At 40.1% G+C, this 25,116-nt stretch overlaps 1 protein-coding gene across 49 annotated transcripts in view; it reads right to left on the bottom strand.

Annotated features, from left to right (window-relative positions):
• Positions 1-25,116, bottom strand: part of CD44 (CD44 molecule (Indian blood group)) — a 107,931-nt gene that overhangs the window by 38,346 nt on the left and 44,469 nt on the right. For 48 of the 49 annotated variants that reach the window (XM_040700622.2, XM_040700620.2, XM_040700624.2 and 45 more), the window contains exon 1: positions 17,617-17,772. In XM_040700622.2, coding sequence (XP_040556556.1) covers positions 17,617-17,683 — 67 coding nt within the window. In that variant the 5' untranslated portion in view covers positions 17,684-17,772. Of the gene's footprint in view, positions 1-17,616; positions 17,773-18,250; positions 19,073-24,017; positions 24,313-25,116 lie in introns of those variants that run through there. The other variant, XM_040700645.2, reaches the window with a different exon arrangement.

Below are 25,116 nucleotides of genomic sequence, written 5' to 3'. Positions count from 1 at the left end.
TCTTAAAAAAGGAAAAAGGACTAAACATGCCTGAATTGTCATGATCATTAATCTCATCCAGACCATGAGACTTGGCTGACTCAACTCAAAGCCATGGAATGCCCTTAAGCTTGTGCTGAATTTCATAAGCATGGAAAACATTAACACAAGTCATTTCTCCCTTCCTTTCCTGCAACTTCTGGTGCTCTGCCTCTCTCTCCAGTTCTTCCTTTTTTTTTTTCTTCTTTTTCTTGGTCATGAGTAGTTACTCACAAAACCGCTACAAGTTCTTCAGTAAACCCTTCAAAGCTATTACCAATCCTGTATCTAAACCAAGATTAATTACCAACTTTCAGCCCAGATTACTATCCTTGTTCTCCTGCGAATTTGCTAACTAGACCCCACTGTTGTGATATAACTAGGTGAGATAGACTAAAGAGCATTGTCACTTCATGAAACTGTGAGTTACAACACCCCATTTGTTAATACCAGAGACTTGTTAGAAGCTGTTACCATAAGAAGCCAGGTGCAATCCCATTTCCATCCTGGTTCTGCAATCCTTATTCACAGTGAGTAGTGCTGACATATCTAAATTTTTCCCACTACAGTAACTTTTCCAGAAAGATTTTTTTATGCACTGTGTGGATGGTTCCTGCACTTCTTTCTACTCTTCACTGCTTTCAGGAGAAAACCTAGTGGTTTCATTCTCAAGGTGGATGATGTCTCATATATATATATATATTATATATATATAAAGCATTTTTTAACCACTGCAGACATTCATCAAAGCAAATGAAGTGGAACACTTGTGAAAACCTTGTTCCACTTTGCAGAAAAGCTGTAGAAGAACATCAGGTTGTTAAAAGATTTCTTGGTAAAACCACTGTGTGCATCATTGCATGGCAACAAGGAAACGTTAATACAGTGTTCTCAGGGGGATTTTCCTCTTTGGTTTGTGGTTCAAGATGATTGATTGGCCACCATGGTGTGATAAACTGGGTCTGAAAACAGGGACAGAACTAGGCTCTTAAAGTTGCAGACAGTTTCATTATCTGTTTGCTTATGTAGCTTCTACTCTTAGCTTATAAGAGATTTGTTCTAAGTGTCTTGAGCAGATTTCAGGCTCAAGGCAGATATAAATGGGTAAATGTGTCCTTGTAATCATAGATTATTTAATTGTACAGATTATTTAATCTTGTACTGACACTTCTGAAAAGGATCAACTTGCTTACTACTGTTAACTACACTATTAATGTCAGTGCCTGTTTTAATGCTGATAATAAATAAGAGAAAAGTGGCATTTTATAAACATCAAAATCATTTTAAGGGAAGCTCCTGGTAATTAATCTTCCTCTCAAAGGAAGTCTAGAAATTGGACGATATGAGTCCTAAGATCTGTATAGGTGTGAATGAGTCAGATCTCGGTTTTCAGTTCAGATCTATCTCCACTTTGTGTTTGGTTTTTAAATGTTTAATGGGAAAACTACTTCATGGCTAAATCAGAATGCTGAATACAAAACTCATGTGGGATGAGTTCATGAAACATTTCAGAAGCTAAGACATTCTGTCTACAGAAATACTAAGAAAGCACAATTACTATAATTTTGACATCTGTGAGAACCTGAACATACAAAAATATTGTTCAGTGATCACCTAATACATCACCATACATGCTGGCCTGAATGACTTGGTTATTTGCTGATTATTCCACCATTTCTTTAGAGACTATTAGTAAATCCATTCACTAAACCAATTCACAGCCCAGGCAACTGTAAGAGCATGCAAAAGCTTCCACCTTGATGACAGAAGTTGGATTAAAGCCCAGGTCAGTACTGCTGGAAACCACTGGATAGCTGTTCATTTGGTTATGTAAAATGATTCATTAGTCCCAGCCCCACTCACTAATAGACACGTGTCGACATCATTAAAACACACCTACACCTGAATCCCTCAGGGCTTGATGGGGAAAGGAAAGTTGTACTGGGAAAATCTGACTCTAAACTGGCATGACTACACACTGATGAAAATTTAGAAGTCAAATTCTACAGAACCCACGTGAGTTAAGAAAGCATGTTTGTGTGAGGTTGTAGAGCTTTACCATCACAATAAAAAAGTGCCAAGGATCAAGCAAATTGTTTGTCATGTAGTGTGGATGGGTGATGTTTTTATTTTCTCCCGCTTGTGATTCTTGCTATTCTAGTCCCCATTCTCTACAAAAAGTAGAGAAAAAAAAAACAAAACAAAACTGGAAATAAGCCACCTACATCATATGCAAGGCCTCTCCAAATAATGGCTGGCACAAGGTGAAAGTAATTTACAGATTCTCGGGAGTTGGCAGATGAAACACTTTCCTTGGTGTCCTGCCAAGTTGTGAAACTTAAAGTGATTTATAAGAAATATATTTCCAGATACAGTGGCAATAGACCATATCTTCTGTTTTCTAAGTACTCCTTGTAGATACTTAAAGCTCAATGATCCTTGTGGGTCCCTTCCAACTCGAGACATTCTGTGAAAAGTTCTGTTCTTCAGTCTAGAACTCTCCCGCTTTGAAACAATTAGTTTGCATAAACTAAGAGGAAAGCAAAACAATTTCAAAAAATAATTGATTTAATTGCTTACTGGGTTTCAATATAAGTTGACAGTTTAAGGAACCCAGTTCCAACATTTTCTTGTAGAATTAATTTTAATTTCTTATTTTTATTTCAGTTTGGCATAGGGAATTCATAGAATATCCCCAGCTGGAAGGGACCCATAAGGATCATCAAGTCCAACTCCTGGCTCAGCTGCTCCTCATACACCTTGCCCTCCAAACCATTCCTCATCTTCATAGCCTTCTTTTGCATGCCGTAACTTATTCAGACTTCAATCAGTGTGACCTAACAGACATTTCTGAATCTTGAAAATTTTCACGAGAGAAAAACGTCACAGCTGCACCTCTAACAGATTGCTAATATTCAGAAAGAAAATCTCTGCACAGCTGGCTTTTTAAAGGCACCAAAGACCTGGAACACACTTGAAAAGGAATTACCTGCATGCTGTGAGGGCTGCCTGCTGTAAATAGAAACAGCATTTTCTTAATAGCTGGGTGTGGTGACAAGAAAGTGAAGATGTCTCCATAGATTCAGAGCTATAAAATCAGACCTTTCTTTGAAGTTATGCCAAGCTGTTCTTACTACGCAGTTATATTTGGTAACGTAGTAATTTTGGCTGAAAAGGCAAATAAGATTGTAGCTTCCTTACATCCCTGTTTATTGTTAACTATGTAAAAAGCCATGACTTAGCCACGCTTACCCTATGAGCCAAGTGGACTCAGGTTAGCCTCTGAAATGAAAAGAAAGTACTAAGGAGAGATGTGGTAGGGATACCGACAACAGTATGGAAAGGGTGAGCTGCAGTAGGATGATCTCCTTTCTCTACCAAATATTCATAAGCTCCCTTGTGTTTCCGTGCTACTTCAGTCAGTGCCCACTCAAAAAAGCATGTAGAACAGAGCTCAAGTTCTTGGCTTCCCTCTAAGTTGTTCTTCTCCCTATATATACTTACAGGCCACCAAAATCATTGTCTATTTGTCTGCTGATACACAGAGATTGTCAGTATCTTAATACGATAGTTTCCCTGACTACCAATTAACCTTCATAAAAATGGGGCGGGGTGGGGAGGGGGAGTGGCACTATTATTAAATAAGGCATTCAGAATACAAGTAAGTACAAGACATATGTTTAGTTCCTCAGCATTTGCTGCAGAAAGTTTGCTAATGCGTCTTTCAAACTTGCTTCATCCCCTTGGCAACAGTTGCTCTGATAAACATCCTGAGTGAGCCTATCCAGTGTCATCACTTACGATAAACTTCCTTGCTGCTGACATTAATATTACTCTTTTTGCAATAGCTTTACCCAGCAGTGGGTTGAAAGCCTTCAGACTCCATTAGAACATGGTACAGCTGTGCAGCACCTCTTTGGAAAAATTGCAGGCAGTGAAATCATAGTCTTGGAATTAGACAGTTATCAGATATGCCCCCCTGGATATGATGAAAACATGATCATCGTTGTCATACCAGCAGTGCTTCAGGCTGTACAATAAGCAGTCTAACTCCAAAGGCTGAATAACAAGGACTGCAAAGTGAATCAGTTGGGACTGGTTCCACACAATGAAGGTGAAGAAATGTGCAGGAAATGAAAGCTGGTGATTAATAGTTGGAGTCTGATCTTCATTTTTTTGACTGAAAGCAAATTGTTATGTCATTTGGGATAAAAGCAGGGGGAAAGCTGTGTTGCTCAGCAGACAGATCCCAGGCCTGGAGCTCAAAGTGCCTGATGTGTATTCCCTGCTCCGTCATTTACCTGTTGCTATAATGCAGATACACCAATTCATCTCTCTTTGCCTCAGTTTGCAACTAACCTCCCTTACAAAGCAATCTGAGATCGACTGATAAAGAACGTTGCAAGAGCAAAGAACTATTACATTGTTATTTTATTGTGTTCTTACAAGTTTTGCATTCAGCCTCCATCTAAGCTTTGAGAAGTCACAGGAAGCCTGATTAAAGTTTTGTGGTTACTTAGATAAAGGATTCATACAAAATCAGACATAAGATCAACAACTCCAATTAAGTGATAGATTTTAAACTCTATCAACTTGCAGCACGCTAGTTAATAAAAATAGCAGGTGGGAGTTGAGTCCATTAGTCACCTAGCATTTAAAAAACTCTGATTTCTTGGTAAGCATTTTCTGAACTTAAAAAAAAAAAAAAGTGAAAACCTCTAATAAATATTCACAGCATTTTTACCACAAGTTCATTACAGAAAAGCAATCAATTATCAAAACTGAAAAGAAGAAAAAAAGACACTGAATAAAAAGCTGTCTTGAACAAGGCACCTTCATAAGAAAACAACAGCTGATGGAACCTCAAGAATCTTTTTAAAAGCTCTGAAAGCTAGCCAGCTAACGTAAAGATAATATTAGCCTGGTAGACACACTGAAAGGAGCAAGGCTTTTTAGAATATGCCTTACACAGTAAGATGTCAAAGGACAAACAGGAGTCCTCATCAGTCCTTACTCAGCATTCAGCTTCCTCACAATGAAGAAAATCTCATATGCAGTTTCTTTCACATCCCCACTCAAATGTCTGGGAAAAGCTTGGAAAAAAACCAATTTTTTTTTTAAAGAAGTTTCTTGTATGAATTTGCAAGGAAGAACCTTACAAAGTAATAGCACAACTCTAAACAATTAATGAGGGTGCCTAGTTCTTAACTGCATACCAACTGAAATACTCTCCAGTAATCCATTCAACTTGACCAAGACCTCACTGGTGACTCAAACTGGAGCACTGAAATCTCCAATGTAACAGATATTTTAATGACTCATAGTAGATACAGATTTCTCAGATTGAAAATATAGATGCAATTTTTGTGCACAGCTTTGAAGTTAGAAACATGAGTAAAACACTATTATTGAATACTTGTGATTTTCACACACACACACAAAAAGAAAAGGCTAAGGAGATATGGTATCATCTGCATTCCCAAGGTCTGCAGAATATGCAAGAGTCAAAAGCACTGATACTTCTGTTTTTTTGGAATAACCACTGCCCTAACAAACTACTGGATTAATCTGTGACCAGCCACTTACACAACTCAATTAACTGCTGAATGATAATTAAATCATGAACAAAAACTGAAGAAAGCTACTTATTTGAATCAAAGATTGGCAAAAACATCTAACTTTGTGAGTATGTTGATCCCAGTGTGAGTCTCTCGGTAAAAACACAAGAGGAACGAGGCCAGGAGTACATTTTCAATAGAGGGATGGCAATCACGGCACTTTTAGGATCACTGCAAAGTATACTACAAAGCACTGAAAAAAAATCAGATTCGTGAAATGCGTATTTCATATGCATTTCCTGAAAACTGTGAAATTTAACTCCGGAAGTATTAGGACAGATGGTGAAAAAGCCCAAGATTTTCATTGGCAGAAAGATTTGGTTTGTGATCTGCAGTATATTTTCAAACAAAAAGTCAGCTTTCAAAACGATCACTTTCTATAAGTACATGCAATGATAACACAATCGTCTTAATCAAATCCCATCTGGATTCTATGCAAGTCAATGGAAAAGTTAAAGGCACTTGAATCAGTACAATCTCCTTGCAATGGAAGAGAACAGCGTCACACCCACTACTCCCTCTTTTTTTCCAATACCTCAAGGGCTGGGATCACAAAGCCTGTAACAAAAAATGCCTAGGCCAGCAGGCAGCTTCTACTGGAAGTTTTGGTGGCATAATGTTTCCATTTGCTGGATGCCACACGACTCTACCCATCCGTATAGCAGTTTTAGGAATCTTGAGATTCATACCAAAAATACCAACTAACAAGAAATTTCGTAAGATACATACTGATATGTCAAGTTAGACGTTCCTTACAGTTCTAGTCTTGAATCTTTTATAAATGTTTTAGGAAAAAGTTATTTCTATTGTTTGCAACTATCAATAGGATGTATACAAATTTGTTGTTATCGCAAATATAGGGAAAATTGCAAAATGCCTCATGTATCTCTCCTACATTATTATTTTCCCCAGGTGTTTTTAATGGGAGGCAGTAAGGGTTCCTGTGCATGAGGGAAGAATGGGAAAGAAGGACTGGCAGTGTGGACTCTGTATTTTGTGAATTCCAATACTACATCAAATCCTACATGCGTTTAGGTATGTACCCTACTGTTTGAAGACAATAATCCTCAAATAGTGGATCATTGTTGTCTTCCTGAAGTGAAGCCAGTGATTTTGCTGTGGTGCTCACAAAGCCTAATAATCTTCTATTTTAATGAATTATATCTGGATTTTATGAAAAGATTCAAAATTATATCAGCATTTCAATAGCAAATGATGAAGTGACAGACCTCAGTTCATGTGCTGTAAGCTTCCTGAGACTGGAAAGTATTAAGAAGTCAGATTCACTTTGAGCAAAAGTCAATTCAAATAGCAAATCAGGCATAAGTCTTCCCCATAAGTAGAAAAGCCTAAATGGGTATTTTTGGAAGGAAAATGATTACATTCTAGAAGGAAAAAAAAAAAAAGTCAAATACACTAGACAAAGTAAACAACTGATCTTCTGTAATTCCCCTCATGATGAGTAGGTACAAAAGTACAAGATGAATTGAGACCGAAAAGTTTACATCAGAGATAAAAAAAAAAGGAAACCAGTAAAGGACCCTGAGAACAGAAGTGTGAAGATGTCATCACACACTAGCAAAAAACAGAAGCAAGAAGATCTTTGCACAAAGCAGAGATAGCTCTTAGAAACAGCAGAAGTAGCTGATGCAGAATGGAAACACTTTTTAGGATGATCTACTATCAGTCATTGTATATAGAGTCTCTAAGAGTCTTTAACAGTCTGAAAGTGTCTTAGGCACACCATACAAATCAACTTCTGAAATTCTGCTCATTAATCTGACTCTTAAAACTATTTGTTCTGAAAGAATGGGAGATACTGCATGCTTAGCATTCCACTTGAGATACTGATCCAGTAAATTAAAAAGCAAAAGATAGACTTACATGGGACATGAACACGTTGGTATAGGTATGATTGTGGATATATTTGTATGAAATCAGGTTTTGTCAGGCATTAATAAAAGGTGTTAATATGTTGTCTTGCAATTGCTGCAACTGAATTTCCTGTGAGTCAACAGCAATATTGTGACTTGTACTGATAAAGTGATATGGCCAGAGCACTGAGTGTGAGCAACAAAGTCAGTAAAGTGTCTGACTGATAGGGTCAATAAACTCAGTGCAGGTCTGCAAACAACGGCTTATAAGGTGCTTCATAAATTAGGAAAATACTTATCTCTTACTCATAAAGAAACACATGCAGGAATATTTTCTCACGTGGATTGTCCAACTGTGGTAAGGATAGCGTAGCCAGGTGCCGACTACCAAGTGGTCAGTAACTGAGAAGTTTCCTATTTTAAGATGACAGCTCTCCAGAAATGCTTGAGTCCTCTCTACTCTTGTAAACTTCTGCAAGTGGAAGAATTTTACACGACGACTTTCCTCTTATGAATAATAAAAATACGTATTTCAGCTGAAATAATCTTGTATACAAAATCATAGCTGCTTTCTGAAATCCAAGCAAAAACAACTCAAAAGCACTTATCTTGTGGATAGAGCACCATGTTGAGACCTAGGAAAAAAAATTCTGTTTCCAGCTACATTGGTGGGCAACTTATTTTGCTTTCTCTCTGTTTCCCCACACACAAAGTGGGGGCAACATCACTAACTTCCAAAGCCCTACAAAAGAGGCTAGCTTTTCTCATCCACAATCAGCATATTTGTCAATTCAGTTGTCACTCACTAGCTAAGGCCTTTTTTTCTGTTAAATGACAATATACTCAGATATCAATTTCTATGGTTTTTATTTCTATGACTCAAACACATTCAGCCTGATTCCAACTGTGCTCTTTACGTTGACAAAATGCATCAGATGAGACAGCTGACCTCTCCAGACCAAATGTTGTAACATTTACATGAACTCCATGTAATGCAGGAAAGAGAATGTCTACAGAACTAAATTTCATCAGAGACACCTCTTCTTTCTAAAGTGATATCTTGAGAAAGTGTAAACATTTGAGTTCTCTTTCAAGAAATGCCCAAGTTCTTCTTTTGCGGTATCAGAGAAAATCAAGTAAGTGACAAATGGAAGGAGAACATTTCAGACACATGTTCATGTCCAATTCAAATGTTTAAGGTAATATAGCATTATGTTCAGAAGAGAGCACTGCATTTTGAGGATGCAGCTCTGCAACAATAGCTTTTATCAGCACCTTTATGGGTTATAAATGTATATAACCCTTGTTGAGCTCAAGACTTTCAATGCTGTGGCTATTCTGTATTTCTTAATAGGATTGTGACAACACAGAAGCAACAGAAGTAAGATTGCCTGTATTTTGTTTTAAGGGTAACCAAGTCAAGTAGAGAGTTTTTTGAACTTTTCCTCTTTTGCTCAGCCAAGGAAGGTAACTAAGAAATTCATTCATTTGCAAATGTGAAATTTCAGATAAAAACACCACTGATCTCTAAGGGCACTCTTGTACCAGTCTTGCATTGCTCTGCAGACAATATATTTTTTACTCTTTTCTAACTTATCATAGCACTGGGCTGCACTGGCATATATACACATAACAGGTTTTCTTAGGAAATGTAAAACAACTTAAGAAAAAAAAAAAAAAACTCCAACTCCAGAATCATGAACTACTTATCATATGAACTGCTTAGACAAAAATATACTCTCAGCAAAGGGTTAATAGAAAATACATTCAGATGCAGTCATTGGTCTCAATAGCATCTAAGTCCCAGGATGTGCCTTCTCATGGAGAACTGGATGATCAAGCTTTTCTCCAATTCTCAGAAACCCACACAGACAGAAAATGCTATCTAATCCTTATGCCTAAACATAACGGTGCTAGTCTTAGCCTTCTACTTTGCTCTGTTCCTCTGTCATAAAAGCCAATTAATGCTGTGCTATGTTCAGGATGAACACCAGCTGCATCACTACTAGATAATGTGTGAGACTTGGCAGGCCGAGCAGAGGTGGAGAACATAAAGCTGAACTACCCAGATCACTTCCCATCCAACAAGCAGCCAGGAAATACTGCCATAAGAAAAAGAATGAATGGGACTGATCTAATAGAAATATCAGGAGACACAAAAGTCATACACATCCTGAGAAAAGCTCTGCAACCTTTTACACCAGAGCAGTAAGCAAATCGATTCAGGCTTTTCTGAAGCAAGCCACAAAAGCAGGAAAGAAACTTCTCTCTAGTTAGTCACCGTGGGAAGATGCCTCACATGCTCACAGTGCCTGCCTGTTACAGCTGTACATACAAGGACGGTGAATTTGACAGCTGCCTGTCTTCAACTTTAGCCATGTCCATTCAGATATCAACGAAAACCAAGTACCTATTCTCTGTAGCTATAAAAAGAATTTGTTACATTCTGGAAAAGAGGCATTTAAGAGTTTAGTGCTCAATATGAGACTCCCAGCAAAGCATTTTTATTTTCTGTGTTAGAAGAGTTCTGTGCTTCTTTTTCTCCTCTCAAGAAGGCAGTGATTTTTGTCATTGCAAAATAAGAGTGGCATTTTATTAACACCGCTCTTTGGAAGTAAGTGGATGCTCTGCCTTGTTAACCTCACACTAAACTCGAGGATAGCAAGTTAGACTTGCCAGCATAGAAGGCTGAAATGAACTCAAAAAACGGTGAATAAGAGAATTTTCATATTCCTCGAGCCTTCACTGAGGCTTGCCTCCTGGAAGAGCTTGGTCTCCACATTCTCTTATACCTGAGAATGACTTTGCTGCTGAGCAACAGTTTTACTGGATTAAATAGATTTATTCCTTTATCACAGGCACAGGCTGATAAGAGTCCAAGTTTATTGGACTGCTTCTGCCAAATGCCACAGAGAGATGGATTAATGGGGAAAATAGGAAATAGGTAGAAGCTGTTGTTCAAAAGACAATGTGTAAATCTAAAAGATTTACCTGGCTACCAACTGGATACACACAGTTGCTGCACAGGGGCACTCAAATTCTCCAGATCTATAGCCTTTTGCCTACGTGGCATTCTGGCATGGTGGTCAGACGGCCCACCTTCAGGTTAAGAGAACTGGGTCTGTTCTTGGGTCCTCCCCTGTCTTGCCGAGTCATTTTGTGACTCTTGCCACTCAGCTTTCCCAGAGTATCAAGCCCTCGTGCATAAACACCCCTACGATCTCAAGAAAAGAAATAGCAGTTATCATTACAAAGTTTTTGCCTCAAACAGGAAAAAAACATGAATAGATTTAATACATCATCCTTCTGTTAATTATTAAATCAATTTTAAAGTTCATTAATCTAAATAAGTGTTCAGTTTGACAGCAGGACAAAAGATTTAGATAAGTTCTCATTTGCCAAATGGCTTCAAACATCCCTTATCAGAAAAGTATCAGTCCTGAATAGAAACTTAAAGAAAATGATATATTGTGTAGGCTGTGGTCTAACAGGAAATAAATGTTATTGCAGTGAAAATAACTGCCAGTCTCCAGTGTGTGTATGCATAATGTACACATGAGTAAATAGGACAGAGCAACCAGAGTGATGGAGAAAGTTTTATCTGATTTTAATGAGACTGCTTCTGGAGAAATTGATTTGAACATGGAATAAATATTATTTAATTTCTGTTTTAAATGTTCCTATGTGTCAAACTTATGCATTAGCAATAAGGAACAGAGAACAAAAGAGTACATTTATAAATCTAGAGGCTCACTAACAAAAGAGGCATTTTCTCTACACTTACATGGCTGAAAACAATGGTAAGGAGAAAGGGTATGAATGGAGGACACCTAATCAGGCAGGAGACTGAAGAACAGGGAAGCAAGTGAAAGCAAACCGTGAAATGAGCTCAGGCCTCACCCTCGGTTTCTTCATTATTAATGAATCATGTTTCTTTATAATGGGCAAAGCTACTTTCCCTTGAAGCTCTGCAGTTAACCATTCCATGGTCCCTGTGCAAGAGCTCCACCAGTACTCTCACGGATGGAGGCGTGGGGCCTGGCTGCCCCGCACAGCCAAACCGCACCACGGCCTTCACCTCCACACTCCTTCACATGGGGCCTGCCTGCCTGTGGGATGGCAAAGGGCTGGCGAGAGACTGACCGCTGCCATCACAACAGTTCCTAAGTTGAACTACTGTGCTCACATGCTGCAGGAGGAGCAGCTGCCAGCTTCCTCGGTCCACCTCAAGCGGGCACATGTGCTCTGTCTGCTCTCTGAAAAGGCTCAAGTTGAGCGGCAGCGGTAGGTGTGATACAGTCCCAAGCTGCTGCACCCGCCCAGCAGCAAGATGCATTCTCTCAGAGCAGCTGCCAGTTTGCTGGCGGTGCAGCCCCCAAGCTGGCTGGGGGCCTGTGTGCTGCCTGACCCAGCTCGCTTGCTCTGCCCAGGGGTGCTGGCTGGCCATAGACCACACGCTCAGCGCCAGCTCACCTCTCGCTTCTGCATGGGAATGCTGTGGGGAGCTATTCATCACCTCTGCCCACACACACCACACCCTGCTGCTTTACAGACACCTATCCATTAACAAAAATAACAATAAAAAAGCCCCCTAGGGAAATATACTTCTGAGAACCCGTTTCACCATGAGCCTTGCTAACTCACTGTCCCTGTGAGACAACTATAATCAACACAAAGCTACGCAACAACAGATTTTTCAGTATTATATGTTATGTCAAGGACAGCTTCTCATTTACAAAAGCAGGTATCTGCTAAAATGGGCATTATCTGCCTAGCTGATGGTCGCTGGCTGATGCCCTCTCCCTTGCCAGCTGCCTGGCATTCTCTTTTGCAGCCATCTCACGTTGCTGTTGGGACAGGATCTTTAGCAGAGACAGCAATGGCAGTTTTACCACAGCTGCTGCATGTCTGAGGTTGCTTCATTTTTTTTTTTTTTCCTTTTGTGCCAACACATAGCACAGCCTGTTAGAGCTTCCAGCCACTGAATTGCATTCAGTCACCAGTAGGAGGAAAGAAAGAAAAAAAAGCAAAGCAGTGTATTTTTCAAACTGCAAACGTCGCTAAAATGCAGGTCTCTGTGATTTTTACTTTGAATAGGTGTTGTTTCTTGAGTCTACCTGCTGGTAATTGCTGAAGTTTGATTATTCCATTTATTTCAGTTTTCTTTTTTCTTCCTTTTTCTCCCAATGAGAATTGAAGGTTACTGTACTGAAATAAGATTGCTGCACTATGAAACACAGCCAGTGTTGTCTTATACAGGAACTGGAAAGTCCCAAATCCAGTGCATACAAAAGGGAATTCAATTACATGTTTAATTGTATGCACAGTCTCCAAAAATGACAGCAGGTTTCTTTAGGCAGCAAACAGTTGCAGAGGCTTGAACTTTAAGTTGCAATTAGCTGAACTTTCCGTCTGACTGAGAGGATTCTCCGAGGAAAACCCCTCTCACTTCTGCTGGCTGCTGTTGCACATCGCTGCCTGCAGATTCATTCATGAACCGGGCTTCTGCACTGTGCCTTGGGCGGGGTGGGCCCCAGCGAGGGATGAAAATCACCGCCAGCTGCTGCTGATACTACTGCTAATGCCGCCGTCAAGAGCCCTGTGATTTCACGGGAAGGAAGCTGATAAACATGCAGGGCCGAAACAATTTTCTCTGCCACCCCTATTAACAGCAGCCATAATGGTCACCGATAATTACAGTGTCTGATGGCCCTAAGCCTGACTTTGAAATGATTATTATCTCCTTGGAGTGACAGACAACAGTGCTCGTGAATTTCTGGCACCGTCTGGAAAATGGCAGAGGCCGCTCCAAACTGGCTCTCCCTGCCAGCTGCTGATAGATCACAGAGAATGGTCCAAACCACCAGATAGACCACTAAAAGTAAGCTGTAGGTGTGGGTTTTACTTGGTACCAACCACAACATGTTTAGCAGAGAGGTACAGGTGATGACCCCAACCTTGGTCTTGCTTTTCTCACTTTCCACTTGAAGTCTGAAATTCTGTAGACTAAAAATTCAATTCGGGGACAAAACCTCAAATTTGTTTAATAATACATGCTCTTGGTTATCATTTGATGCTTATATATCATATTTTGAACAGCATGACTTATTCCGGTACACTATTGTATTCTTTTCAGAGAAGGCAAGACTACAGCAATTGGTCATGGTCATTTCACCATTATCCTCTCTGTGAGCTAGCCATATACATTCAGACTTAGTCCTGGAAAAACAATTTCAGAGAACAGTTCTCTTGCATGGGATTCTCTTTCAAAGAAACATCAATGTTTTTTGAAAATAATGTAATATATGTTATATGAGGTTGAAAATTGCCTTACTTTACCCTAACACATGCTCGTTAGTGTCAGAACAGAAATACAGGGCAAGAAGATGAGAAAGCCAGCGTGGAAGCCTTGTTACATTGTCTCTGGAATTACCCCAAACGTCTAAGTTCTTGTGCACAGTTTTCCTTTCTTCATTTAGGGAACACTGCGTCATTTTTTCCCCTGCTTCTCTATGACATATTCCGCTACCAGTCAACTGCACTCAGAACTAAAACTACCCTTTTATCAAAGCAAAAACACAGTTACCACAGGACTTCTACTCCATCTTCTTACCCAGGAGCATGATCACCAGCATCCAAACTGTCCTTTTAAGGCATTTATCCAATCTCTTTATCTAATCCCTTCTTAAAAACAATATCTCTTAGCAACCTATTTTCAGACCTAATTATCGCTGCTGTCTTGCCGCTCCCTCTGAATACCATCTTTTCTTTGGCAAGAGCATTGCCATATTTTATTGTTTGTCCTTTTCTTTTTAATTAACACATATCTCACAGATTTCACCTCTGTATTTTCCGCTGTCATATGAAAAGTACAGATTTTACTTTTTCTAACTTTTCACACATCTACATACTCCATTCCTATTATACATTAACTTGATGGCTGCTGCAATCTTGATTTATTACTAATTTCTTATTTTTCCCCGTTCCTTACAGTTGGTTTCTAAATTAGTGGAAATCTTTGCAGAGGTTTACACCAGTTTCCTGTCTGGATACTTTTCAGATTTCTTCTCTAAGTTAAAATTCTTCAAGACTTCATGATGCCTATATAACCAGTTTTAGCTGTTTCACGAATCCACTGTGCTCCTTACCATGCAACCAAATATCACTTTGAGATCCTCATTTTTCCTCACTGTATTTTTCTGGTTTTTTTTCCACATTCTTTCATTTGAAATGCTTTTGCTGCTATCCATTAATAAAAACAATTTTTTTTTACTCCTGTATGAGATTCTTTTCAACAATATCAAGTATTTTAGCAGCAATGAGCTCATGCTTTACTCTCCTGTTTATACTTGTCTATCAGCGTCTGAGGACATCTCATCCTGCTAGCACATTCTTGCTACAGTAGAACCTCATGCATGTTTAGGTACTAGATAAATAACCACAGTATTTGTACAGCCTTCAAGTCCTGGCCTATGAAAGTCATGGGAACAGTTCTGGAAAGAAAGACGCGCCAGGTATGGGGGAACATTTCATTTCATCTTGGCTTGAGCTACCAGTGGTTTTAAAAGCATTTAGTTAAAGAAGTTCTCCCTCACTTGTATGATGCTATCTTTTCTCATTAAGCCTTTCTCTTCCTGTTTTCAAGGTAATGGTTCTGCATTGTGGTGAACACCTGGAACTAAAGAAGCAACAAATATTGCTCCAAAGATTGCAAGACAATCTTCTGCCATGGTTAGTTGGCTCTTTGTGTGAGAGCAGTTCAAGGGCAGATATATAACCTTTCCATTAAACAATGATGGAAGTCAAAGTGAACTTCATTAAAGTTTCTTTGCAGCTTTGGGAGAATAGCCAAGACACACACATAAGTGAATAAAAAGCATAAAGAAGCACAAGGAACTTCTTTAATCTACTTTATTTGCAGATTGACATGACATATGAAAGCTAGAAGGCAGACAGGTCCCTTTCCCTGTGACTGACTGATAACTTGAGGAGCCCTCTCTCAGAGCCCTGTCCTGCAACTCTGGCACCTCTCGTTTGCCAACAGAGAACCCCTCCCTCCGCTGGTAGACTCAGTTCTCTCCATTTGTACTTCATCTTTGCTCCTACTTCTGTTTCAGCTTCTTCCAGTTTAGGGGTCAAAATTCTACAGTTCACTTCTTGTTAATCAAGGAAATCCATGAGAGAAATGCTTTTACAAATATATCATGTCCACAGGGGAAAATCTCCCCCCAGAGCTGTCATCAACCAATCTGTCTGCAGCTAAACAATCTTGGCCTGTGAAACGTGGCTCAAACTCATGGGACAACAGAATTCATATCAATACTACACCTCCCTCACATAGCAGTGACAGAATGGTCACAACAGCACTGAACTCAGGATGAATCAGGTTTTCTATATCTCATCTTTCCTTTAGCAGTCACATTAACAGTAAGCCCAGGATGTTTCCATTTTTGCCTCATTCAGTACTAACAGTGTAATCAACAGCTATGACCAGTATCCTGTGATGCACAGCGAAGTCATTGGTTTAAAAAAAGAAAATAAAACCACCCTTAACTGCCGTTTTGAAGTCATTACTGACTACAAAGTCATGCTGGAATGCACCGCATACCAACTAAAATATATTGTAGCTATAATCTAATACCTTGCTAAGCCATTAAAGAAACTTCCCCGTGGGGCATACATGAAGTCTGACATACTTTTTGCAACTATGCTGAAGAGTAAATGGTGAGGTTTTCTTCTATGCCTCACTGCAAAATTTCATGACTCCCCGAGCCAGTACAGACCCCACTTCTTTAGGACAATCTTGGCAGCTCATGAAAGGAGAAATCAATTGAGCAGGCAGTAACAAAAACATTGTAATTCTCATACAACATACGGACTTGGAGTAAGCCAGTCTATCTTGGATATTCCTCTCGCGCAGTACTCCTGCCCTTTCTCTACAGACTGTATCTATATACTCTGATTTTAGCAAGTACACTTTGGAACGATGGGCAGACAATTTATAGGAAGGAAAGCAGGGAAGGTTCTCCAGCTATCCCAGATGCGCCGGGAACTGTTCACTCCGACACACCCATTCACAGCCCAGCAGCACTGCCACCATTACAGAAGTATTCACTGCTGGTCAAACAAATGATATATATACGTACCATATGCACAAACACAGCCCTTGGGTGACAGTGGCAATGAAAAATGTACTTTGTTAGATTTCTGGAACTGATGAGTGGAAAAAAAAAAAAAAATGTAGAAGGATAATTGTTGCCCTGACCACAAAGTGCCTCAAGGCAGTTGCTGTCACAGTGAGAGTCTGTTAAAAGCATGGCCATTTCCCTTGGACACTGCTGAGCCTGCACCACATCAAATTTCTAGAGCATTCTGCTGTTTTGGACCACAGCTATTATTTTTTTCTCTATATGAACATTTCATTTATAAATACAAATATATGAAGCAGACAACCAAGCCACAGAAAGCTGACTGATACACAATTAATTGTGTGGGCACTTCTGATGCCCTTTGTTCCATATTCTCATCAGTCAGCCCCAAATAGACCTTAAGATGTTAGAAACAGGCATGCTTGGCAGAAAAGCTCTGCAAATTTCAATCGCACAGATCACTGCAGTTGTGCTTCTGTTCAACAGGCTGTGTCCAAACGCAGACTACATTAGCTGTTAGTTCAGCCCTCTGAGCTCAGGAATACAGTTGCTGTATGCTGAGGGGGGGGAGAGGGGGGGCTCCCTTGCCCCAGCCTCCAAGAGTGCTGGGAGAGCAAACTAAGTGTGTAACAGCAGTCACATTGTTGAACGCAGATTTACCAGAGCTATTCTAGATTCCCGAGCGTACTTCTGCTCTTAATTTAAACCTTAATGCTCTACAACTCCCTTTTTATGGATCTGGAATTATCATTTACAAGCAGTACACAGCTTTCCCTGGTTGCACAGAGCAGCACAGCCCAGGTTACAGTTCTAAAGCATCTCCAATAACTCCTGCAAGTAACAGTTTATACAAAGACACATGCAAGAAAGCTATTAGCTATACAGCAGCATAACCGTTGCTGTCTGAAGCACGAACTTATCAGCAATCATAAAAAGCTTCATTCATAAAAAACTTACGTGTCTCTGTTAGGCAGAACTTCAGCAAGCATAATCCAAAAGTTGCCAATAAGTAGAAGTTGGCCATTGTTTCCTCAGAACTGCTTTGCAAAAACCCAGAGATCCTCGCAAGCTGCAGAAGGAAGAAAAGCCCGGGCTCCTGTTAAGCCTGCAGTCAATGAGTCTGAAGTTAGCTGCACTTTTTATTCTGATTCAAAGGAACTGAAGTAATGACATAACTGGGAGGGGGAGCTCCATCAAAAGTCACACCCATATTGCAACAAAAGTTACGGAGCAGGGCAGGGGGGGCCGCGGGGGGCCGTGAGTTCTGACTAAGCAGCCACACGAGTTTTAAAGAGGCGCTAAGACTTCTCTTCTTACACAAGTACAGGCAAAAGTTGTAGCTGTTGTACTTGCAGAAAAATGTGTGTAATCTCTCTTGAGGTAGCTCAGGAAGGCACTGATTGTTGTAAGCTCCCCCTCCTGCCTTTTACAGTCTTATTAATGTAAACTAGGCAAACATAAAGCAATACTGCTTTGAGAACCCAGCTAAACACCTACAGCTGCCTGGATGTTTCTCCAAAATATTTTGCTAATTTTGTTCCATCTCATCATATTGTCACTCTGCAGTAAAATTTAAAGCAAGCAAAAATACCTGCTCTGCCACGAGCTCTCCTGAGATGCTCCTGCTTACACCCGGAGGAAATCCTCACACAGCAGGTAAGTCGAGGTGGCTCTGTTGCCTGCAGCCCGTTCCACCCGTGCTCCAACAGCAGGTAGGTAACTACCCAGTGTCAGGACTGAGGACCAAGGTCAATGCTTTATTGTACTGATGGTACAACATAGGCGAGGAGTTGTTCCTCCTGTTTCCAATTCACAAAGCAGAGGAACGGGACAAGAGCACGTGGCAGTCTTTGAGACGCAGTGGAAGTCTGGCTTCCCAAGGGACACACAGAGCATGTGGGGCTCTTTGGGACTCCACAGTTAGCAAAAGACACCACATGAAATCCTTGGCGAAAACCTCAAAGCTCCTGCAGATAAGAGAGAGGCATGTCTACTGCACGCCCTGGTGATCTCGCACAGTGTCTCTCCTTGGCAGTCATGAGGTGCTTTGTGTGGTGGCACAAGGGGCTGTGAGGGCTCACCCAGCCCAGCACGTCCCACCTATAGGAGGCGACACGGCGGGCAGATGGTACTCCCCCAGTTTCAGTTTTACTCACCAAATTCAAACTGAAAAGTTCAGTATCAGATTACCATGGTGTTGATACTCCCGCTGTAAAGAATTTTTCATTAGTTTTTAATCTCAGCTAACACGAACAGTGGAAAAGTACAGACAGGTCTTTCCGACCACGGGCACCAGAACGTTATACTTTGCCTTTCCTTTGACTTTTGACTTCAAGATGGCTGGCATCCCTTCCTCCGTCAGCCAGCTCCTGAGCAACAGGTTCCAACAGGCTTTCCTGCAGGTCTGGGATATCTGATGGGACAAGGTTAAAGTGAAAACTTTTCCTTAAACCCAGGGGATCTTTTTATTAAGAAACTAGCAACTTTGAAGTTACAGATTAAACATATTTTATTTTGTGAATATGTTGCTTTTTCTTTTGAAACAAATGTTTTTAAGAGGAGAGCAAAAATGAACTCCTATGTAACTTACTATTTATAGGAGTGGAAATAGTTCTGTGAACCCCTGCATATTTACACCTATGTGCAGAAATCTAACTTAATGAATGAATGAAACTTAGTGGGATTTAAAATGCTGGTACACAGTTAAAGCCTGTTGTATTTTACTAAGGATCTATTTTTCTTCAATTGATAAATGTCTTTTGAAATTCATGCCATGCATGAAACAAAGGAATGGAATATTTAAATAAAATTTGGATATTTTTGACTGCTGTTTGTTTGTTTTGGTTTCTTTTTGGATAAACAAAAAATACTGCTCTGTTCATGTCCTGTATTCCCATTTAAACGGAACAATAATAACAAAACATGTTTCCTTTACCATGGGTAAGAGGAAAATAATGTTCATTTCAGGGATATGGGCAAGTGTTACAGAAAAAACACTCTTATTTTACCAGCAGTGGAAATTCCTAGTCTCCCCATGGACTGAAGCTTCTCATTCTCTCTCTTCTGACATCAGATTATCAGCAGGTTGTTCTCTCAATACCAAATATTATTTGTTACTTATTTTAGACATCTCATTACTTCTGCATGTGTTTGCTGGGGGCTATTGGTATTCCTTTTCAGAAAATCTGTTTCTTGTGTGCTGAAATTGGGCTAAGATTAGGCACATTTAGATCAGGTGCATAGATGTTCTAGTGCCTAGTACAAGCGGAAAAGACAGAGGTATACAAGAAGAAAAATTCATCACAGTACGTCATTTCATGTGATAAACCACAGAAAGAATAATGAGTATATCCCAAGTCAGTCTGACCATTTCACATGCCATCTGCCTGCATACACACCAGTCTAGGACAACCGACCTGCATTCCAGCTCCCTGAGCACTTCAAAGTGCTGCCACTAACAAATAAATAAAAGGCCTGACATGAAAATATTTATTTCCCACCCAGACATGGAATTTCTCCCTAAAACACGTTGGCTTGAGGTAGGCAGTAATCCATATTTGGCCTGGGTGCAGGGCCTGATGCTACCCAAAAAATTCAGTCGAAGGAGATGTTCATTTCTGGAAAATGTACAGGACATATAATTTTTCGTAGAGAAATAAATAAGTTCTGGTTTAGCTTGAGATAATCCTAGGAAACATGAAAATCTTGAAGCAGCTCTTCAGCTGAGGAAATGTAGCAGAGAATTGCTTCAAGTTGAGGCCATCAGTTCATTTCCATTGAGGATTTGTTCCCCTGACAGTATTGTTAACAACACTGTTACCTTTGGCCACAGAGACTTCAATTATTGACACCAAAAATTTATAAAATATCAAGTGGCAGCAAATGAACTGGATTTTCAAAAGAGAATCAACAAATTCAACAACTAAAATTACAAAACCACAACGTTTCAAAAATTGTCTTGTTGAGAAGCCTTTGACACAGCGGATGCTGTGTCCATGATGGTGCTATCTAGTACAGGAGCACCAAAACAGCTCATTTGTGATTTTATCACACATGTGAACTGTAGCCAGCACCAATTAATTTTGATAAAAATCCTATTAGAGTGTACATGATTTGGAGCCCTAGAAAAGGAACATGTGGCTTACAGCAATATATAGAGATGATTTTTTTTCTGGAATTCCCTTAGAGGATGAAATTCTGGCCCAGCTGAAGTCAAACATCAAAATTCCACTGAATTCAGTAGGGCAGCCTCTCCCTGTAATGTATATTTATTTGGATTTTATTACGTAGACAGATCATCAAATGAAAATACCTGAACTTATGAAGTAAACGAGATCAGAGAACAGTTTCTTTACTAAATTGGAACAACTGAAATAGGGGAAAGAATGAAATTTTGCTTCTGTCAAAATCACTTGGCTTTTTTTTTTTTTTTTTCAAAAACAAAAACGTGAAAAAAGGCTATTCTTAATTTGAAGACTGCTTTTCTATTTTCAGCTGAAGGAATATTTTTAATAAAGAATTTTTTTCTGGACCTATTTTTATGAAAATTTCAAACTTATCATGGGGACCTGAAAAGCACAATCTCAGTGGGAATAAAAAGTACAAAAAAATCTCATTAGGTAATTCTGTTCATGGCAGCATACATTCAGCATAGACTACAGTTGGTCTGTGAGTCTGGCTTTAAGACAGTTTCAGGGGTGGAGGGAGTACTTTATACCCACATAACTAGGATCTCAATAAGACAAGGCATTTTAAATAAGATTTCCTCCTGTGTCCCCAGACTGCAATCTTGTTTGCTGCATTTCAGGCTGGATTTAATTTTCATGATCAACCCTGAAACCAGGTTTTGTAATGGAAATGGTTGTAAATGCTTCAGTGTAGTAAATCCTGTACCGTACACTTTTCCTGGGCTCTGAGTGCTGTCGGGAAGGCAGAAGAGGAGGCTGTGCTAGCCCGAGCCAGAAAAGCTACTCTTTTGGCTGGAGGGCAAAGCACTCCCTCGGGAAGTTGGGCACCCGGTTCTACTCCCATCAACCTTTTGTTCCCAGATGTAATTTACAGTTTGTGTCCTGCAGAGAGTCAGGAAGATGAACAATGGTTGCTAGTTGTTTACTTCTGAAAAAGGCAGCAACCCAGATTGGCACCTACCGCACAGATCCATCATCCTGTTTTACTGGTTTGCCCCAGATCCCTAAACAATTTGCTAATCCAATGCAGTCAAAAATCTCTAAGAGTAAGAATTGCTCAAGTACGCTGCAAGAAATGCTTTGCAGCAAGGTTTCCCCTTCAGCAGACCGCATGGCCCTGTCAGCTTCCTTGCTCCTTATGTCTCAAACAGATCAGCCCCTGGCTGAACTCCCTGGCTCACAGCAGGGCACCAGCAGGGAATCCTGGCACAAGTGTCCATCCACATCTTCCACACCATTATACCCCATTAGTTACTAGGTCACTGCTGGAGGTAGGGTAGGATCCTGCACAGAGCACATCAGCTGCCACCAAAAAGCCAGCACACAGAAAGATCTACTGCACGTAGTGGTGACTCAGAGCCAGAAGCAGCTGTGTGAGGGCTGGGGGAGCACAGGGGGAACTGAGAGATGGGGGCGGACATATTTTCTGCAGGTGGTTTCAGTTTTCCACCTCTCCTTCTGCTTCCTGCTTGGCCCTCCCAGCACCCACTGCACAACATGAACATGGAAGTTTGCACACTAGGGCACAAGCTGCCACCTTGACACTAATTTTTGTCTTCCTGCTTTCATTTCTTGCATTTGCCCTTTAACAATGAGTAAATCAAGCTTATACCAGGCTATCACCAGGATGTGTGGTTTCTTGTCTTCCCCATTCTCCTCCTTCTGGTTTTGACTTCTACCTCCACTTCTCTCTCGTCTGCACTTGTTTCACCTCTCATCCTTTCTCATCTGCTCTCCCTTCCATGCAATGCATTGGAATAATGAAGTCGAAGACTTAATGCTCCAGAAGAGCAGGTGAGCTGTACAAAACGCAAAGATTCACATTACTCAGGAAGCACTTAGGATTTATCTGCACTGACAGATAAATCTGCAGGGCCTCGTACACCTAATATGGGCCTGGCCAGTGCCCTTCAAAGTCAAGGCAGGCTCTGTGCTGATTTTGAGGAATTTCCACCACTCAAGCCAGCTGAGAACAATGTTTGGTTTAGTCCCAGTATCTGTATTATAACAACATTTTTTTTCATGTATGCATACAATCTGAGAGGATAGAGGGGTTCCATCAGACTTACAGTCAAATACTTTCCTATCTAAAGAAAGTAGAAACTGAGTCCTAGCTGGATTCGTTCATGGAACAATTCCTATTCACACAGTGTATATTTGTGCCCATCTTGCCACAGCCACATATACCACAGCCACATTTAGGCTGTACCCTAAACTTAGCAGCGTGGGAATGAGTAGTTAAGCCTCTCTTTTCCAGTTAAAAACAGCACTAAAACCAGACCTGGCCTGAACATAAACAGAAACTTAGTGAATTTCAGCAGTCTCCCCATTAGTCAGTTTATGACCGCTGTGAAAGGTGGAAGGGAAGGAAAAGTATCCTAATTTTAGACCATAATAGGCACGTTTGTTTTCAGAGACAAAGATAATAGCTGGTTCCAGTCTGGCTCTCAGAGGAAAGGTGCAGGTGTGTGCACGTCATTCAATGAGCAGGATGAAGAGGCCAACAGGCACAGCAGTGGGAGCATTTCACTACTCAACTTCCTGGGTAAAATGTGCATCAAGCAGTTTGACCTTTCTAAAGCCTCGGTTAGTGCATCACTAGAGCATCTTATTCCCCACAAAGCAGTTCCCTTGCCACATTGGACCTGCAACTATCTTCCCTCCCTTCCAAAATAAAATACTGTAAACCCTGTTAGTTCTGCAGATTAAACATAGCCAGAAGTAAAGGACTTTGGCCCTTCCTGGTGCAATAGCAGTGGCTTGTTTACTCAGACTTGATCCTTTACACCAGGGCACAACAGCCCAAGCCTAGACAGCTGTCTCCATGGCCCAGCTGGTAAACAAGGAGCCTGAGACCTAGCAGCTCTGAGGGCCCCTCTGCTAATGAACTCCACTGCTCCATGTTCCTGAATTTCTGTTAAATAAATAGGTAAGAGAAGAGCTGAATGCTATTACAACAGAATGAATTAATCATAGAACTGAGAATTGTCACAGTAGACCACACATCCATTGCCTACATCATCACTTGGCTTAAGTAACAATGAAAGCTAGTCTTACAGAAATGGAAAGAATCAAATACAAAAAAAAAAATTCTCATTTGAAATATTATGACATAGTTGGTAAGAGTTCAATTATATAATGAAGTTTCTTTGTTTTTTTTTCATTACATACCTGGCATAATACAGCTTCATCTGGGTGTATGTTTCCTGTTGACCAAAAGCTGGTATGACTGAAGTGCTCTATTTTCTTTGTCTTTTCTTTAAGGATATTGAGCAACAATAGTTTGTCTTTGTTTTGGACCTCAATATCTCTGTCTTTTAAAAGCATAGTAGCAAGGCATCCTGGCACAGAGACTTAAACAGAGATCAGGAATCCAGGAGATGTATTCCTGTTCCCAGTCTGAGTAGTGGCTAATACTACAGACTTGAGACAGTCACGTAATACTGCACCCATTCTCTCCAACAGTCTACAAAAGACAGAGAAAAGAGGGGAAAAATATTAAGTTGAATATGATTTTGAAATGTGCTTGCATTCAGTTGCAGTCAGCTCATGTTGGCTTCTGAGAGACATAAGAGCTGATACGGTCTTCCAGAAGCAGAAATTTGCTGACAGAAATCCTATACATAAAAAAATGAAATTTATTGTTTAACGCAATCGTAAATTACAAAATCTGCACCATGTTGGTGACTTATATAAATAGACCAATCATCAAATATCACAGCATCACATGGTTATCATTATTAACCAACCCCATTTCATCTTTTGGTTCCTGGATGCTGTTTTTCAATCATTTGTGATTCATTGGAAAAGAAAACACTTGTTCAAAAATCTACCAAATACTTCTGAATAATGCACATCTAAAATATTTGCACTATGTTCACAGCTTTTTAATTTGTAGAAATGTACAATTGGTAATAAATAAAGTATTATGAGCTATTTGTTCACCTCTAAAACACTACTTATGTATGCTAAACATTTTATTGAAGTGTTGGAAAGATTAAGCAGGTCATGTCTGAACAGCATGTTGAACAAGTCAGATCTGGAAAGCTATTAAGGCTCCTTGAGATGTTAAAGTTTCAGCCAATTTACATTAAGTTTACAAGAAATGATCCATGTCTGAGTCATCTGAGATTTTAAAGATACAATATGAGAGCAAATTTGGTGACATACAAGTGGATATGAGAACTAGCAAGGGAAACTGCAGTTTATCTGCTGTCCATTGTACCTGGAAGTCCTATCCGCAAAAAGCCCCTCTTCTTATCTTTTGAAA

This window comes from Gallus gallus, chromosome 5 (assembly GCF_016699485.2).
Source record: "Gallus gallus isolate bGalGal1 chromosome 5, bGalGal1.mat.broiler.GRCg7b, whole genome shotgun sequence".
NCBI lineage: Eukaryota > Metazoa > Chordata > Aves > Galliformes > Phasianidae > Gallus > Gallus gallus.
Note: the sequence above shows the minus strand (reverse complement) of the source record. Positions and strands in the feature narration are given on the sequence as shown.